The 15,271-nt window shown below is 37.8% G+C and overlaps 1 protein-coding gene across 1 annotated transcript in view; it reads left to right on the top strand.

Moving 5' to 3' along the window:
- GPR83 (G protein-coupled receptor 83) overlaps positions 1 to 15,015 on the top strand; it is a 30,084-nt gene extending 15,069 nt beyond the window's left edge. Inside the window, exons 2-4 of the mRNA XM_072402661.1 lie at positions 7,339 to 7,464; positions 10,662 to 10,795; positions 13,765 to 15,015. Of these exons, the coding sequence (XP_072258762.1) occupies positions 7,339 to 7,464; positions 10,662 to 10,795; positions 13,765 to 14,389 (885 nt within the window). The 3' untranslated portion in view covers positions 14,390 to 15,015. The remainder of the gene's footprint in view (positions 1 to 7,338; positions 7,465 to 10,661; positions 10,796 to 13,764) is intronic.
- Positions 15,016 to 15,271: the final 256 nt, after the last annotated feature.

Below are 15,271 nucleotides of genomic sequence, written 5' to 3'. Positions count from 1 at the left end.
GGTAGAATGTGGGGTTGATTTACAAAAGAAATATGTGCTGTTCACTTAAAGAAGTAAAATATACCCTTGCGTAGAATCATTTACAAATAAATAGTGAATGTGGTGATAGTTTGCAAATAATACTCAATGACATGCAAGGAGATCTAAAAGAGATAAAATTGTTGTCATACTTACCCGTTATTTTACTTTCCTGGAAACTCCTCCTAACAGCGCACCCACGGGTCAACCCTACTTTTTATTGACCCGCAGGACCACCTACCTAAGTTTCCTAATGACGTCCTACCCCAAACTTTGTGTTCCGTATCAAGCTAAAGACAGGAAAGAAAAGGAGGAAAATGCACTGCCAGGAGGAGTTGCCAGGAAAGGAAAATTACAGTAAATATCACAACAAATTTTCCCTTTTCCTGGCACTCCTCTTGCCAGGTAAGCATGGGTCATAGGGAGGAGAGAGAAGACAATACCAATCTGAGTAATACTGCTGCAAGGACAGAATTAGGACCATGGAGGTTAAGGTAGGATGCTTTCTTAAAGCTTGGGTAGGTGGTCCTGGGGGTCAAAAGGAGAGGAGTTGACCCGTGGGTGCGCTGGCAGGAGGAATGCTAGGACAATGGATTTTTTTCTTGCACAGGATCGAATGGCTTCATTCACTAAGCTAAGTCAAATATCTCCAACAAGGGGACAATTTACTTTGGCCAGTGAACAGCTTATATTCCTTTAGTAAATCTATACCTATCAGTCAGTCAGTAGTACCTTGGATCTCACACTGCAAATATACAAATGTCAGTACGCTGATATTTTTCAGGGGGAATACAAGACATTTTAAGGCAAAATAAACTTAATGGATGTTCTTTTTTACATAGAAAATCATGACTTTAACATTCTGGTTCACTTTTATTAGTTCATCTCCTCCTCCCACAATGTTTTAATAGCTGCTGCTGGAGGCTCATAATAATCACTCTATATGGAAAAATTACAGAACCTTTGCACTTTAAATACCAAGTATGTAAATCATACACAGTTCTCTTTTTCTCTTCATTCACAAAAACTTCCTATTATTTTAATAGGCTCAGGAAATGAATAGAGAAAGGAAAGGAAAAATCATTATTCATGTAATATATTGGTGATGCTATGACCTTTTTTGCTCATGGAATTATAACTAAACCAACCGACATCTGCTGTCTTGCTTGATTTAAAGCAAATAAGTATTGTATATAGTATTTGCTAATTATTAGTTAATGGTTTACTTTAATTAGTTTACTTTGCACGGGCACTATTTAAATGACTAGTCTGATGATTTTTAACTTCAGCAAGCAGCAATCATCCAGCAGCTTTTTTAAAGGGAAAAAAGTTGAAAAAAGTCACCAGAAGGTAGAGCTCGTTGACAAAAGAGACATGCAATGCCTTTTAGCTTCTTGTGTTAGCTTTACACTACACAGTGCATGTGCAAGATAATGCAAAGCTTGGCTTGCAGCAGCACCACATACAAAGCCAGCATCCGGTTACAGAGGTTATCAGTTATTATCAGTGGGCATCCAATGGTAGTGCCATGAACCCAGACGTCCAGCATGGAGTTGACAGCAAAGATGGCAGTTCCTGGGACATAGCAGTGACAAGACATGTAACCACGGCAGGGTGCCTGCAAACAGGTAAGTCGGTGCCATAATTGGTCATTTAAAGTTTGCTTTACAACTTTAACCTCCCTGGTGGTATGTATGTATGTGGTAATAATAAGTATTTTTAAATGGAAAAGCAGTACATTTAAAAATACTTACTATTTTAAATTTCCCACCTTGTCCCGCCTCCCAGCCACACAGTTCAGCCCCCCAGACTCAAGGTCCCGCCCCCCAGCCGCAGGCTCGCTCATAGATGCCTGGCCGGAATCTGCGTACCCTGGCCTTGCGTCCCCAACGTTCACATGCTGGGGTGGCAGATGCCGGCCAGGCATAGCAAGGCTACACAGATGCCAGGCGGGCATCACCAGGTGAAGAAGATGCTGGGCACTGCTGGAGGACACCACGGGCACCGCTTACCGTGTAATCTTTTTAAACTCCCTGGCAATTCCACCCCGATTGTGGCTTGGGTTACCGCTTTTGGTACTAAAAATTACCCCGAGCCACACTCTGGAATACCGCCAGGGAGGTTAAAACCCTATATTGCCACACATTTGATGGTGCAATAAGTCTTTCAATTCAATTTCTATTTTTTGCCAAAATTTTAAAGAATTCAAAGCTGAACTGAAGCCTCTTTACACAATTTACAAAATTAAAAGTCAGGCATGTGGTTATTAGAGAAAAGGACAGGCGATGTCCCTTCTGCAATAACACGTAAAGTCACAAAATTATGGTTATGATGGACTTGGATATGGAATGGAAACTGCCAGTATTTGATCAAATTCTTCGGTAGTAGATTGTTTCCAGCAATTACATGAATGTATGAACAAATCCTAGTGGATTAAATTGGCTGAGAATTGAGATTTATGTGGGCAGCTTTAAAGACAACCAATCCTTTGCACATGCAAAGCAAAACAACGGTCTCACTTTAATGATGGTCCCTGCAGCTATTTATTCTTTACCTTTGCATCCCTGCCCTGGGTAATGACAGTAAACTTTACTAAGTAACTTTAATGCTGATTTGAGCTCAAGAACCTAGCAGGTCTTAGGTTTGCTAATATTTTGCTGAACTTGCCAAAGGTTTTTTAATGCTACAGTAAACTGGAAAATTGAAAAATGGCTAGCAGGTGACTCTTCATTGCAGACAAGAAATGCTTTATTTCTTCTGCAAAAAAAATAAAATGAAATCAAACATAGTTGCCTTTTCATAATCCTATTTTAATTGCAACCAGAGCTAATCATGCTAGAATGATACCATTCACTCATCCCGCTGTATCGATGTTGTCATTCTAGGGCCATAAAACACCACCTCCTCTCCATAAAATAGGAGGGAGATGTTCTGCAGCCAAGATACAATACTAGTTAATTAAGTCAAGCAGAATCTAGTTTTTACAATAGGTATTACAAGGCTTTCTCAATGGTACTTTAAATAGACCAAATTGAAGTAAATAAAAGAAGTTCTTTGTTAGAGTTTCTATTCATTTGAAATATACTTTGCCGATTGCCAAACGGGTGATTAAACAGGTAGTCACTCGCGAAGGCCATGTTCCTCCAGCGATGTTTCATTACCAAGCAGGAAACGATGAAGAACAAGTTACTGGCCCTTTCCTCTTGTGTTCATTATACTAAGATAGAATGAAATGACTCCCAGAGGTCATGTTTTTCCATTATAAAACAATATGCTAATGTGGAAAGATGTGGAAAGACATCCTTTGTGACTAAGCTAGATGTGTCTACATTAAAATGCAAATATATGTTTGCTGCATCACTTGCTCTGTATCTTGTACATTGTCTGTTGCAACATATTGGTTTACTTTTTATAGGTAAAAGGTTTTAGGATAAACTCCAGTCTTACATTTAATCTTTGTACTCGTTCTACCCTATGAGCTTCTAAAAGCTGCAGTGGGTCAGATAGAGCCTCCTTTATTTTCTCGCTTGTCTTATTGTCCTTGGGCTGCAGCTTAAAATTCCTTTGATCATGGAGATTCAGCATCACATGTGGCTATTACCTAGGGTATTTTGAATGCAAATACTGCTTTGACATCCACCAGTAATTTAATTAGTCTTCCCAAAAGCCAGCTCATTGCTTGCATCAGAGTTTAGCATTTTGGAGAGGGGTACTTAGACAGCAGGGTGCCTATAATGCTCCCTAGTAGCCCTTCCTACCAACCAGGATCTATTTTCATTCTATGGAGAAGCACAGAAGTTTCCATGACTGATCACTGGGGCTTTAATTAAAATGGACATTTTTTTTTTGTTAATTTCATTATTAAGTTGTTGGGGGGTAAGAAGAAATCAGGGAATGTCAAATATACCCTCAGTACTGCTGATGCAAGTAGTGGTCAGGATCTTGGAAGGAGTTGTGCAAATATTAATCAAACGGGTAAATTGATGCAGAATTGGGCATTGTTCGGCAATTTGCATTTACATGTATGATGCTGAGCCTCCATAAATGGAAGGGTTGTAAATTCAATAAATAAATAGTAGATGGGCTAGAGCTAGGCTGGGGAAAAAATTGCTAGAAGATCCGGGATATTCACCTTCCAAGAAATGGCTCCATATGACATTCTGCCATTTCCAAGGCACATTGTGATAATCTGATAATAGAATCTAAAAGAATTACAACAATCTTTCAGGTGCTTCCTCTCCTTTATAATAGGGAAAAATTAATACTGTTAGTACTTTTGCTGTATAACGACACGCTATCATATTTTGGACCCTTCATACTCCTTTTGAAAATTCTGGTTTGTGCATATGAAGATTCAGAAGTATGAAATCTTTTTATCAATTATTCATCCACCAGTTTACCCGATTTTTCATTTGGATGTGTCCAAATTTCAATGCACTACATGGGGAATAGACCGCATCTAAATGAAAAAAAAATGGCAAAGGTATGGCCAAAGAGACCAACAATTTATAAAAGGTCCCCAATGAGTGAGTATATGGACTTGGGATAAAAACATGAAGGTTGACACAGCCAGGCCCCAGGTAACAAAAAAAATATGCAGGTAGAGTTTTTGTCCCATTGCTGTGTGTTTATGCCACACATGTTAATGTGCAAATTCTACTTTCCATAGATAAACCAAAATTTTTACTGCAAAGCTGACAAACAATATATACTTGTCCCGCTGTCTGTGGCTCCAACCAAAGAGATAATTTTGTTCAATCAACTTCTGCATTCAACATTTGCAAAAATTGGGAATGTGTGGTCTCTCGCTTACTAATCTACTTCTGTGTAATGATATAGGGTGTACAATGGATCCCCGTAGAACCCTACTCTCCCTCAGCAGAACAACCCCAGGGGACCAGGCATCTGACTCACCTGCAACCCTCATTGATTCCATCTGCTGACTTCCAAACAACTATTAAGTCCTATGAGCAGGAGGAACCAACAAGACTTCTGGGGAACTCGTTAGATTAATAGTCCCAAAAGTGTCTGTTTCCTAGCACTATTTTTCAGCAATGGAGTGAAGTTTAGCAACATTTAAACAAAAGAAAGACAACAGAAGGATTTTAGGGCAAACACACAAGTTGTTTCACTGTGAAACAAGTATAAGGTAACCAAACTTCAGTAATAAAATACATTATCCAAACATTTTGGTTATATGCAAAAGTTTTGGTTCAGTACAAAGAAGACAAATTCCTAATATTTCATCACATAGTTTGTCTCACATACCGCAATACCCCTGAGGAAGCCTTCTAAAGATGAACCGTGTTGTGACATAAGGATGTCTGCAGTTGATGGTATGGACTTTATATTACCAGACAGCCTTTAGAACCTACTTTCTGCTGAAATAGTAGCAATTTGTCTAGCGTCATTGTTTGGCCTAAACCAAAGCCTGTCTTTGGACAATATAATCTTATTACTGAACTGTGATCACCTTATACTAGTTTTCCAGTAAAACATTTGTGTTTGCCTTAATCTCCGGAGCGGTAAGCCCGAGTGTGGCTCAGGGTAAAAAAAAACAGCTGAAAGCGCTAAACCCGAGCCCCACTCAGGGTAGCTAAAAAAAAAAATAAAGCCTTACCTGGTCCTATTGGCGTCCTCCAGGCTCCTGCCATCCTCTGGCTGCGCTCTCTTCGTTGATCTGTCTCCCGGCGATTGCGTTGACTTTCCCCGGGAGATCCCAGTGACGTTGGTGCATGTAGCTGGGGCACAGCGGGAATTTCAAATTATTTTGTATTACATTCAATACAAAATACCTGTATTGAATGCAATACACTGAATGTATGTCTAAAAGCAACATATTGCCTTTCATGAAAATTTATTTTACAGTATAATATAATAGTATGAGTGTAATCAAGTTTGAAACACAAAATCATGTCAAAGTTTATTATTAAATGTATTATTACATTAATTTTGTTCAAATTTATTTCATTTATTATTTTGACATGATTTTGTGTTTAAAACTTTATTATACTCATACTATTATATTATAATGTAGGATAAATTTTCATGAAAGACAACCCGTACCGCTTTTAGACATATAAATCTGGATAGAAATGAACGGCCCAGGAGGTTAAATCCCCTTCTGTTTTGTTTTTTTGTTCATTAGTACTCATTACCTGGGGTTGGCACTAAATAAATAACTATCCACGTATGACTCCTACCTCCTTCTTACTTATTCACAGTAAAATTTAGCAACATTGAGAGCAGAAGAGGTAAATATTCTCTTTCTGCTTGGCAAGTAAGAGCCTTACTTAGACAGGTTCTCTTTACGGAAATTTCCGCTACTATGAAAAAGTAATATGGGTTGCAATATGTTAGCTCACATATTAGTCATCACCATCATTATCATTTTTAGCATCCCACAAATTTAAACATTCATCACATAGAATTGTAAAATAAACAATCCCCTATACCCCAATCAAATAGTTACAGAAAAAAAATGAGATTGTGGGAAATAAATATGGCATAAATAGATACATTTGCAGACATTAAAACACTTTTAAGTACCTAGTTACTCAATTTATTTTAATGAAGCCAAGCTTTCCAGATGGCACATATGCGTCCATTCTATCACCACCCATTCACATCAACGGAGAGCTTCCTGCAAATTCATAGAAAAGCTTATTATGAATTGCTGGCCAGGAAATATCTGGAGCGTGTGCTTCTATGTACGTTACAGATGCAGCTGTGATGGAGGTTTTACCATGAATACTAATAAGAGCTCCCATTCATATATGTTGAAGTTGTTTTGAATTATTTACATCAAAATATGAATAAATTGTGTTCTGTGCAAATGATTTTAAGCCCTCAGCCAATTCTATGTTTTAATGTTGTAGCGAAGACTTAAAGCAAAACTCCATTTATAGTTTGACAGTAATTCCACCAACCCTCACTGATAGGTCGAGATTTATTGGGTTGGTTGACATCTAAGGCCTTTCCTCCTTATTTCTTAAAGATAAAAAAAGAAAGTTTAACTTTTCAGCATCTACCAAAACCTAAAATATCACTTTGGTTAAATTGATTCTTTAAGTTGAATTTATAAAACTGTGAATTTAATATTTAGCCTACATTCTTCGATGAATCATCTTCCAGGCTCATGTGTTTTCTATGACATTTATTTATTCTCCATGTGAATGTCAGATTCACTACTTTAAAAATGGATCACTGGTAATATTATTATGTCTTTGTTTATGTGTGGCATGATCACATTTTATTGTTTTTGTATTATATTATAATATTGTATTATAATATAATAATATTTCCCATGTCTCTCCATAGGTTCGCTTTGTGAGCAACACTTGGATGTTTGGAAAAGGCATGTGCCATGTGAGTCGCTTTGCGCAGTATTGCTCCCTGCACGTCTCTGCGCTAACACTGACTGCCATTGCAGTGGACAGGCACCAGGTATAGTGTCATTGTACAAAATACATCAATGAGCCCCTGCACCGAGTGAGATCAGTCAAAGATTAATACATTGGATGAAACGTCATAGATAGGTCGATGCCTCGCTCACCGAAATACCCTTTCAATAACCTCATACCGGTATATTTATCACCTGCTGCTACCGCCAATTCCTCTCTGTTCCTTTTCTTGCTAGGTTGCCTTTTATTGTTTATTTCACGTCTAGGGAATTTCACATAATAAAAGTTCCAATCCAAAGTGACACAAGAAGGGCTATCATAATGGAAGAGATACACAGAAACAGGACATTACTTTATCATGAAAACTCATCCTGATGCCACAGCGAGAGGCCATTAAAGGATCAGTGAATGTGAAATACATGCTGCTTTGTAAAAAAGATCTATAAATAGTGTGCACAGAATGGAAACGTTAAAGCGTTCATGGAAATATAGGATACATAAAATACATTTGTGTTACTAAGAGAATCTGTAAGTAGTTAGTTACATTCTATCAGACTTGTTATTGTAATGATGAAGACGTTTTACAGCTCTCCACGGTGCTTATTCAGTTCTACTAGTGTAGGAAAATAAGCCATCATTTATTTCTGCACAGCACAAACACCTTCATTCAATCACTATGAACTGTGACATGGCAGATGTTGATTTTCCAGGACCAAGTGTGAAATTTGTTGAACCAACCCATTTTAATAATCAAAACCCTGTGCTTGGTGTCAGGAAGTCTGCATAGGTGTTAAACACTTATGCATTGCATGACTGAAGGTGCGGATTGTTAGCAAGAGGTCAGGGTAAAGATGTGAAATGGCATTGTAGGTGGAAGACGGTGTTGAAGGTCTCTACCTCCTGGTTGTTTGACCTAGATGCCTATTTTACCCCTCTCGGAAACAATTAGTCCAAAATAAGTACCATTTCTTGGAGAAGATGCTTTTAAGTACCTATTAGGACCAGTCATAGGATAAACTAAGCAATTGCCCAGAGCCCTCATCTTTTCCAAGGCCCCAAATTATGAGAAAGCATTAATTCAGAGAGCTTTTTATCTAAAACCTGATAACTATTGTTTAGCAATCTCATTGAAGATTGTTTTACATGGCAATAATGGGTAATAATGTAAATATATTCCTAGCAAATGCTTTTTTTTTTTTTGGGGGGGGGGGGGGGGGAGGGGTAGAATGGTATGCATTCTGCCACACAAGGCTTTAGTTTATTACTGTCCTGGTAAAAGCAACTAATATCTATTTTTTAGAGCAGCAGGCTCTATAAGGGATATTGTGGGTGGATATGTATTATTTTGTTGGTTCTTTCATGTGCAGCATTTATGGACTCATACTATGCAAAGCAGAACCGGAGTAGGTCCTGCAGAAATAACTTATTTAATGTAAATGTCTGATAGCTTATTACTTTTTAGAATATACCCAACTTGAAGCCCATTTCTGCCAATTATCTATACTCTGTTAAAGCTTTTCTGCTAATTATAATTACTCTCTTAATTTGCATAAAACCAGAAAGTACAGAAATCATTGTCAATGTGCACCAGAGAAGCTAAAAATCTAAAGCCTCTTTTAAAGTCAAACATAAGCACCAGGTCCAATTGTGGCTAGATAAGCCAAACACAGGAATGGGCAGCACGGTGGCTCAGAGGTAGCACTCTTGCAGTGCTAGGTCCTAGGTTCGAATCTCGGCCAGGACACTATCTGCATGGAGTTTGCAGGTTCTCCTTGTGTCTGCGTGGGTTTCCTCTGGGTACTCTGGTTTCCTCTCAGGTCCAAAAAACATGCAGTTGGGTTAATTGGCTTCCCTCTAAAATTGGCCTTAGACTGTATAAATGACATATGACCACGGTAGGGACATTAGATTGTGAGCCCCTTTGAGGGACAGTTAGTGACATGACTATGGGCTTTGTACAGCGCTGTGTAATATGATGGCGCTATATAAAATACAGTGTAATAATAATACATGTTACTTATAGACACATTCAGGTCATGACTAATAGTGGGAAGGCACTATCTTGGTGGTCCAGGTCCCTCTAAGTCTCCCCAGTCCTGACATCATCCAGCCAACGTAGTGCAAAAGAAGAGAATGGCCACCACAGATGCTTGCTAAGGACATAATCCCCCACCCCACCTGCAAATCCTCCTCTCTGTACAGATGAATAACCGGAATCATAATCAGGTGCCAGGTGGAGATTCCGGTGTTCAATGACAAACAAAAAAAAAAGAAAATAACTAAGACTAAGTTTATGTACCAAAAAAATACGGCTAGGTCCGTGATATAATTTTTCTCCACTGCATTTACCAAAGGAGCTTGGTCACTGACTGTCTTCCATATTAAGAATGGCCAGTGAAGAAGAAGCACCCTGCTAAGGGTATAAAGCTTTTAATGCTCTAGTCTGCTATAAACCCCTCGGTGGTAGCATAGGATTAAAGTATCTACTCATGTTTACTATACAGCTTTAGGAATTTTTCTAATAAACACATTACTAGAATAAACAATATTTAAAGTAAAACTGTACTACAATTTTTATTTTTTTAACTTAGTTGCCCCTTGAGTGTCACCCACCTGGCTTGAGGCCACAATCATTATGCTTTCCTATAGGAATAACTGGGGTTGTGGTACTCATGCACAGCCATTTTTTCCTATTAGTGAGGCTGCACAGTGAAAATCAGTGGCTGAATGCTGAAGGTAAGTCCAAGACTAGGGCAGCAGTCAGGGCACTAAGGGCAACTAGGTTAAAAAAAAAAGGTACAGTTGCACTTTAAGCTTTAAATGCCAAAACAAGGCAAAACTTTATTTTTGTAGTTCTGGAACAATGAAAGTCAGGTTAAAATGTGGGATTTTTTTATTAAGTTTATCCTGTGGGAGAGATTTATCCTCACCTTCTATCTCCCCATCAATGGGGCAGTAAAGAAATTACTCCAATGAAATCACTTTGAAAAAAGAAAGTATTATAAACATATTTTAAATTCTTCATGTTGTCTTATTTCTCATGGAAAATATTTCCTCTTAAATTTATTCTAAGTGATACCCTATGGATCAGCGTTGAAAAGGTGGCCACCATGAAATGAAAGATAATTTCTAAAAATCACAGCAATGTCATCCAAAAGTCTATCCTTCCTCACTCTTGTCCAAACTATAAACATTTGTCTGGAGTTGGTTTGTAAACAGATTTTCTTTGCCTGTTTCCAGGTTATCATGCATCCATTAAAGCCGCGGATATCAACCATTAGAGGAGTGGCGTATATTGCCATCATCTGGATGTTGGCGTCCTGTTTCTCTTTGCCACATGCTATTTACCAAACAATCTTCATTTTTCCTTACAGGTAAGTCAGTTCAGCCAGGTGCTTTAGATACCGGTACCTGTTTTTCAACCAGGGTTCCTCTATAGGTTGCTGGGGGGTTCTTAAGCCCCTGTGCCTTTCAGGTCAGTTACCACTAACACCAATGGGCTTTTTGGCCATTTTTGGGACATTCTTCCCAATGACAACCATGCCAATATGCTGTGGGCTGTGGATATTGTAATTAGAGAAATAAATGTAATTCCTTAAAGACCTGAAATGTATTTCAAGGGCTCCTCCATGTTTAAATAGTAGAAAAGGGCTGCTTTACATTGTGCCATGGTCTTGACAGTCTTCTCCTTTCCAAACTGTGGAATGAGTTCCATTTTTTATGATCAGGATGACACTGGGGGAGTCTAGAATGGGTGCTAAAGACTAAAGAAGTAGAGCATTGGTTTTTGTCATAGACTTATATCTGAAACATGTCCTAGGTGAGGGGTCCTCAACTTTAAGGGCCAGGATCTGTACACATTTTCAGTATCGCTCCATTGGACAGTAGAAATGGCAAAGAATGGTTTACAAAGAGTCCGAAATAAACACACACACACACACATATATAATATATAAATAAATAAAACCATACTAGAATCTGGCCTGTATGTGCCCTTAGAAGACTATAGTTGAGGACCCCTGACTTATTTGTTGAAAGATGTCTTTATGAACTTTGCTACTTGGCAGTGTAGATTAGTATAACGTTATGCATCCCCCTATTTCCATATGGCATTAAAAGTTTTGCATTAAAGCGGACCTATCACTACAATCTTTTATTTATACAGGAGGGTAGACAGCCCTTCTATATAAAATAAAAATGTGTTTTGTTTTTATTTTTCATTAAATGCCTTTTTTTAATTAAAAAAAGCAAAGCCCCTCCCCTTCTGTCTTGATGCCGCAGCAGTAAAGACTGAATCGGAGTGCAGAGCCTCCTGGGATAGTAATGTCATGAATCCCAGGAGACTTGGGCTGCTCTTTCTGCACATGCTCGAGATAGTAGTGCTGGTGCTTCCGCTGCGCTGGAAATAAGCAAAAAAACGGGAAGGTGCGGGACTGTATGGAAGACAGCTCCATGGGGATCAACCGATCAGCGCTAGTAAAGGTAAGTGTCATTTTTTTATTTTCATCTTTTTATATTATAAAATGCGTCAAGAATATACCAGATCAAGATTTGGGTGGTAGGAAAAATGTTATTAGATGCCCATATTGTATGGGCCAGTATTATATACAGTGCTATATTTTTGTGCCCCTATGCACAAAAATATACATAGTATTTAGGTTTCATGGACATATATTCAATAAAGTACATAAGTAAAGACATACTGAGCCTGAATATGTTGGTGTGAGATTTGCACCACATTCCATGGTCATTGGTTCAACATTTCCAAGCCGACTTCAAATATCCCTATTGCCTTGTGTGTATATAAAAGTGTGTTATACATGTTTATTGGCCTTCAAGGAATTGTTTTATGTAAAGCAATATATAGTATATCCGACAAGTACATTAATCTAGGAACTAATAATTCATTACTAGAAGATGACATATATGTTCTTTATTTGTTTCCCTAAGGTTCTATTTGATTAATTTACTAAATTAGTTTAGATTGTTCAATTAGTTTAGTAAATGATCTCTTTGCCAGGAATAATTATTTTATCTTTGTTAAGATGGTGAAAATCCACTTTTCAAAAAAAAATACCCTGTCCTGTGTAAGAGAGTATTACAAAACAGAATTTTTGCTTGCATATGTTGGGATGATTAAAATTAGAAAAGTTTCATCTCATTTACTTAATGATGTGAATTCTTTTCATCTATCATGTTAAAATATTCTATTATATATTGTGATTGGGTAACAAATGTAGGTTTCTTATTGTGTGAATACATTTTATTGCTCTTACACTTTATAATAAAATATGCAGGTGTTCTATAGATTGTTATTAGTTGGCAAATTGTTTCAGCCCTGGAGCAGATCCATTCCATGTTTGCTGGATTACCCAGGTTCTCCCCCGATAGTATATTTTCTCCAGTCTTGGAGAACATAATATTAATAAATCAGACCCAATGTGACAATGTGTATATGTCTAATTGTGTTTGACTGCTAGTAGCAGCTGTATTGAATTTGTTTGCATCAGCATCAACTCCACCTAGTGGCTGAACTAAATTTGGAGCTGCGTTGAAAAGCTTGTGTTCCTGTAACTTTTTCATTATTTGGGTCATGTTCCCTCGGCTGCTTCCATCCAGTAATGATGGTGGCAATACTTCATTCTTTATATTTGTAAAATTTTTGCAATAATCAGATGAACTTGATTTAAATTTTCACTCAACTCTATATAACAAATTCTACATACAGTTTAGATAATGAAAGTAATTTACATAAGCAGATGAGCTCCTTTTGAGGATCATTAAAATATAGGTGATTAATTCACTAGGAGCATAGCATCACTAGGTTCTGAAAATTTTACAATCTGCAATCCTTTGAGCACGAGTTTTATAAATAAGCTGCCGTTGGGTCTTAATCATCAAGCACATACTAAAGATGTTTCTCAAGAGGCATCATCACATATGATAATATTATAATATAAGAGGCTACTTTAGCATATCTAATGGGTTGATGTAGTTTCCCAAATCAAGCACCTCATTACAGTATAGAAATTCAATGTATTTGCTTTGTATTATATTACTATGTTTGGATTTAAGGTGATATGCACTATATGAATGATGTATACAAGGGTTTATGAGAACAATTAAGATTTCTATATATCCTTTATTATAGCATATCTCTAATTTTTGAGCTTAGGCCAGCCTAACTAAAAACATTTGGCAGTTTAGGTTTAGGTGCAGTTTACATTACTGTAGATAATCATGTATTGTCATTGTAAACAAACTTTTATCTTTGGTGTTTACTGTAAAATTGGCTTTGTAACTGCACAGGTACTCTTCAAAGTCTCTTTTTTTTTTTTTGCAGGGAGGGGAATATGAGATGTTTATGTCTCCCGAAATTCCCTGAACCCTCTGATCTCGTTTGGAAATATATAGATTTGGCCACATTCATCCTACTCTACGTTCTGCCACTGCTGATCATCTCTGTAGCCTACACCACAGTGGCAAAAAAGCTGTGGCTTCGGAATGCCATAGGTGATGTGACTACGGAACAGTATTTTGCTCTTCGCAGGAAAAAGAAGAAGACCATTAAAATGCTGATGCTGGTAGTGGTCCTGTTTGCTGTGTGCTGGTTCCCCCTAAACTGTTACGTTGTCCTTCTCTCCAGCAAAATCATTCTCACTAACAATGCCATTTATTTTATCTTTCACTGGTTTGCCACAAGTAGCACCTGCTACAACCCATTTATATATTGTTGGCTTAATGACAATTTCCGATCGGAGTTAAAAGCTTTGCTTAACATTTGCAAAAAACAGACTAACCAGAGGGAAGACATGCTTCCGTCTAATATCCCTTCATATAGGGTGGCTTGGCCTGAAAACCGAAGCTTCAAGAGGTCGCTTGTTTCTCACACCCTTCCATCCTCCTCCAATATCCAGTCAGGAAAAACCGATATTTCGGCAGTGGAGCCCATTGTGTCAGTTGGGTGATCATATGAAGTCCTCAGAAGGTCCAGTGGACTTTTTCAAGGGTGAAGGACTGTCTATTATGCTTTCAGTTTACCCATTGGTGCTCAGAGAACAAAACTTTCCACTATATATGACATTACTGCTTATGAATGTATTCCATAGCAGAGTTTGCAGAGTAAGACCTCCTTGCGTTGGAATCTGTTCTGTATGTTGGCTTATTATACAATTTCCTCTGAAAGCCTTGGTGTGTTGCGCTAAAGTCATGAGCATCTGTCAGTGCTTCAGTTCATTGTTTAGTGCTCAGCTCAACAATATGGTTTTATGTTATCTGAATGTTCCACAATGGAACTTATGGAAATTTGGTTAGGAAAGGTTAGGTATTCCGAGAGCCCTGACCTTTACTGAGATTGCTGGAGATCATCTGTTCTGTGTGTTTCCCACAGCCTAAGGGAAACACCGCTGTTACATCTAATCACTTTGTAAACAGTGCATTTGCTAAATGTTCACAGTGGTTTTGCTGCTTTGCTTTGGGAACATCTTTTGTATAATGTCATGTCTCGTGCAAATGAGGAAAAAAATCTTTAAAATCAAGACATTGACAAAAAAAGAAGTGGTTTATAAATAAAGTTATTGCCTTCATTAAGTGAGTTGTTGTTGATATTTATTGTATCTTTTGCAAGAAAGACGGATATTGAATTGAAAAGAATAAACCAGTGAAGCTTCACTTTTGTTAAAGAAAAAAGAAAAGCCCAATTGTCTTTCGATCAGTCTTTCAATATGTAATACTATCACCCTAGAGATCAAAATATCTTCAATTCTGAATGCACTCATTTTAAAATTCCTAGGGTGCGTTAAACCTAAGGGCTAGGCCGCTTTCGTACCCCCATTGGAAACAAATGCCAA

The sequence above is a fragment of the Pyxicephalus adspersus genome, chromosome 1, assembly GCF_032062135.1.
Source record: "Pyxicephalus adspersus chromosome 1, UCB_Pads_2.0, whole genome shotgun sequence".
Taxonomy (NCBI): domain Eukaryota; kingdom Metazoa; phylum Chordata; class Amphibia; order Anura; family Pyxicephalidae; genus Pyxicephalus; species Pyxicephalus adspersus.
Note: the sequence above shows the minus strand (reverse complement) of the source record. Positions and strands in the feature narration are given on the sequence as shown.